Source organism: Montipora capricornis, chromosome 6, assembly GCF_036669925.1.
Source record: "Montipora capricornis isolate CH-2021 chromosome 6, ASM3666992v2, whole genome shotgun sequence".
Lineage (NCBI taxonomy): Eukaryota > Metazoa > Cnidaria > Anthozoa > Scleractinia > Acroporidae > Montipora > Montipora capricornis.
The window spans coordinates 10,274,789-10,277,288 of NC_090888.1; the positions used below are offsets into that span (position 1 = coordinate 10,274,789).

Here is a 2,500-nt window from a genome sequence, read left to right on the forward strand (position 1 = left end):
AAAGTGAAAAACGCACGTGCAGGGCGTGCAAAGCTATTGTTTTTGCCCACTAAATATGCAAATTTGTCACGTTCTCGTTGCCGTCGCCGTTATCGTTGCTTAAGTTTCTTACTATCATTGGTTAAAAGGGTTAAACAAACGTGGAACACGCATTTTACCAGCTAGTTTTCCAGTAATCTGCAAAACGACGACGTTAATTTACCAAATTTGAGGTTTTGATGACAACATGAGCAAACAAACGTGAGCCTTTTATTCTGTTAGTACTCTGAAACCACTCGTGCCAATTTTTAGAATCATTTGCCCACACAGTGCGAGGTGAGCGCGATGGAATAATCGATGAAGAGTTGCGACAGTGCAAAGTTGTATTTTACGGAGACGTTTTTGACATCGCAGCATTTTCATGAAACGTCTCCTCCGTTTGAATATGCGGCAAATGGTATTTTCGTTTTGCCAAAAATCAAAGAAATGGTTTGATTCTAGCTGATTCCTTGTCAAAAGAGATAGGCAATTTAGAACAAGAAACTTTCAAGCAGAAGCCTGCCATTTTACGAAAAAGGGATGGAAAAGATGACCTTATCGGAACTACTCAATCTTGCTAAAGAGACGTAACACCTGCATGTCTGCCTAACATCTCACCTGCATTCTCCGTATGACTCCCTCCAGCTGCGAAGGCTCCAACCTCATCCTCTGCGCTATTCTGATGGGTGGGGGCACACTTCCTCCGACTCCATTTGTGGGTGTCTGAGGCAGCGACACCTCCGCTAAGCCACCGTTACCAGCAAGGTAGTGCATCTGCACTGCTGCTGAATCATTCTTCAATGCTAAGAGCCCCTGCCAAACCACGGGATACCGCCGCAAAAGATCCAGGAGAGTATCAGGGTTTGCCTGCTGTGGAACGGAAGGCGCGGTGCTGTAATCAGAGTGCGGTGGTGGAGGGGGAGGTACCATCCCCGAAGGGGATGCCAATGCAGGCGCCGAAGGCACGCCAATGGCAATTCCGGGAGAGTGAACTGCTAACGGTGGAGTCCCCACATTTGGTGGGGCAACGCCAGCAGGGTTGATGGGGATACCCACAGGAGAAAGCCCCACGGACACGGCTCGATTCGTATCATACAGCTGGGACTCATAACGTACAGGTGCTTGAGCGACATCATAAGAAGGACGGTGTACTTGTGTCGTGATTCCGTCCGGTGCGGGTTGTGTTGCTCTCGGTACCACATCCACGTGCGCCGGCAATGCCTCCCCAGCCTCTCGGGGCGGGGGCGGAGGCGGTGGGGGAGGGGGTGGGGATTCACCATTCGACAAACGGCGTCGTTTCGGTCTCGCACTTTCCTGGTTTTCCCAATCCCTTCTCCGTTCGTCTCTGTGCGGTTTATTGCGCGGTGAAGGACTACCCGTCTCTCGTGACAATTCTCTATCTTCCTTCGGCAGCCTATCGTCCGCAGAATGCCGCCTTGGTGGTTTCTCTTCAAATTCATCGCGATCGAATCTATTGTTCTCAGGTGCGGAATGTATATCTCTGTTGTCTAGTCTCTGTAAATCAGCGTCGACACTCGCTCTCTGCATATTAGCGGATAATGAGGCCGAATCAGTTGCCGCTTGGATGGCGGATTCCTCCAAGCGCGCAGCTTCTTGCTCTTGTTCTCTTTCTTCTTCTTCCTCGCCAAGAGACGCTCGGATGCGCTTGTGTTTCTTCCGTTTCTCTTTCTTATCCTTCCGTTTGACGCCCTTCTCAACCGGCGGTGGCGGTGATGCAGGAATCGGTACTTTATCGCTGCCTTCCTTGTTTGGCTGATCTCTCTCATTCCTAGAGCCATTTCCTTGAGCGCGCGCTTCGTGCCAGTCTCGCTCTCCGCCGCTTTTACCTTTCTCGGTGATCTCCCCATCTTCAGCTCTAGCTTTCTTCTCCTTACCCTCACCCGCTGATTTCTCCTCTGAAGCAGCTTCCAGTGTACTCAACGCTACCTTCTCCTCAGGTGGTTCACCTTCGGGAGTTGGGGACCTGGGTTTTCTTTTCTTTCTCTCCTTTATCTTGCTTCGTTTCTCGTCCTGCTCAAAATCATGACTCGATGGCTTGCCATGCACTGAAGCTCGTTCTTCGTTCTCACTATAACCTCCACGCTCTCGGTCATGTCCATCCAAGAATTCCCTGGGACGGGTGTCTTTGCGTTCGCGTGGATCCTCGTACGAGCCCGAGCTACTTCGTTCATCGCGCCAGCGGTCTTGGTTTTCAGGATAAAATCGTTCATTTCCGCTATAATTTCCCTCCTCTCTCTCTCGCTCGCGACCACCACGTTCATGTCTCTGCCGTCCTTGTTCCTTTTCCCTCTCTCTCTGTCGACTGTAGTTGTAATCGCGCAGTTCTTGATCATAATCATCAGAATCGTATCCAGCCCCTTCGTAGGGTCCACGGTAGCGCGCATGTCCTCTTTGGTGGTAGCCACTGCCTTCTGGATACTCATACTCGCCTCTATGCCACGGTCGGTGATTTGACACATCT

The 2,500-nt window shown here is 50.8% G+C and overlaps 1 protein-coding gene across 2 annotated transcripts in view; it reads right to left on the reverse strand.

Annotated features, from left to right (window-relative positions):
• The window catches only part of LOC138051495 (msx2-interacting protein-like), a 25,063-nt gene that overhangs the window by 3,381 nt on the left and 19,182 nt on the right, over positions 1-2,500 (reverse strand). For both annotated transcript variants that reach the window (XM_068897705.1, XM_068897706.1), the window contains one exon: positions 637-2,500. This exon is cut by the window's right edge and continues 185 nt beyond it. In XM_068897705.1, the coding sequence (XP_068753806.1) occupies positions 637-2,500 (1,864 nt within the window). The remainder of the gene's footprint in view (positions 1-636) is intronic.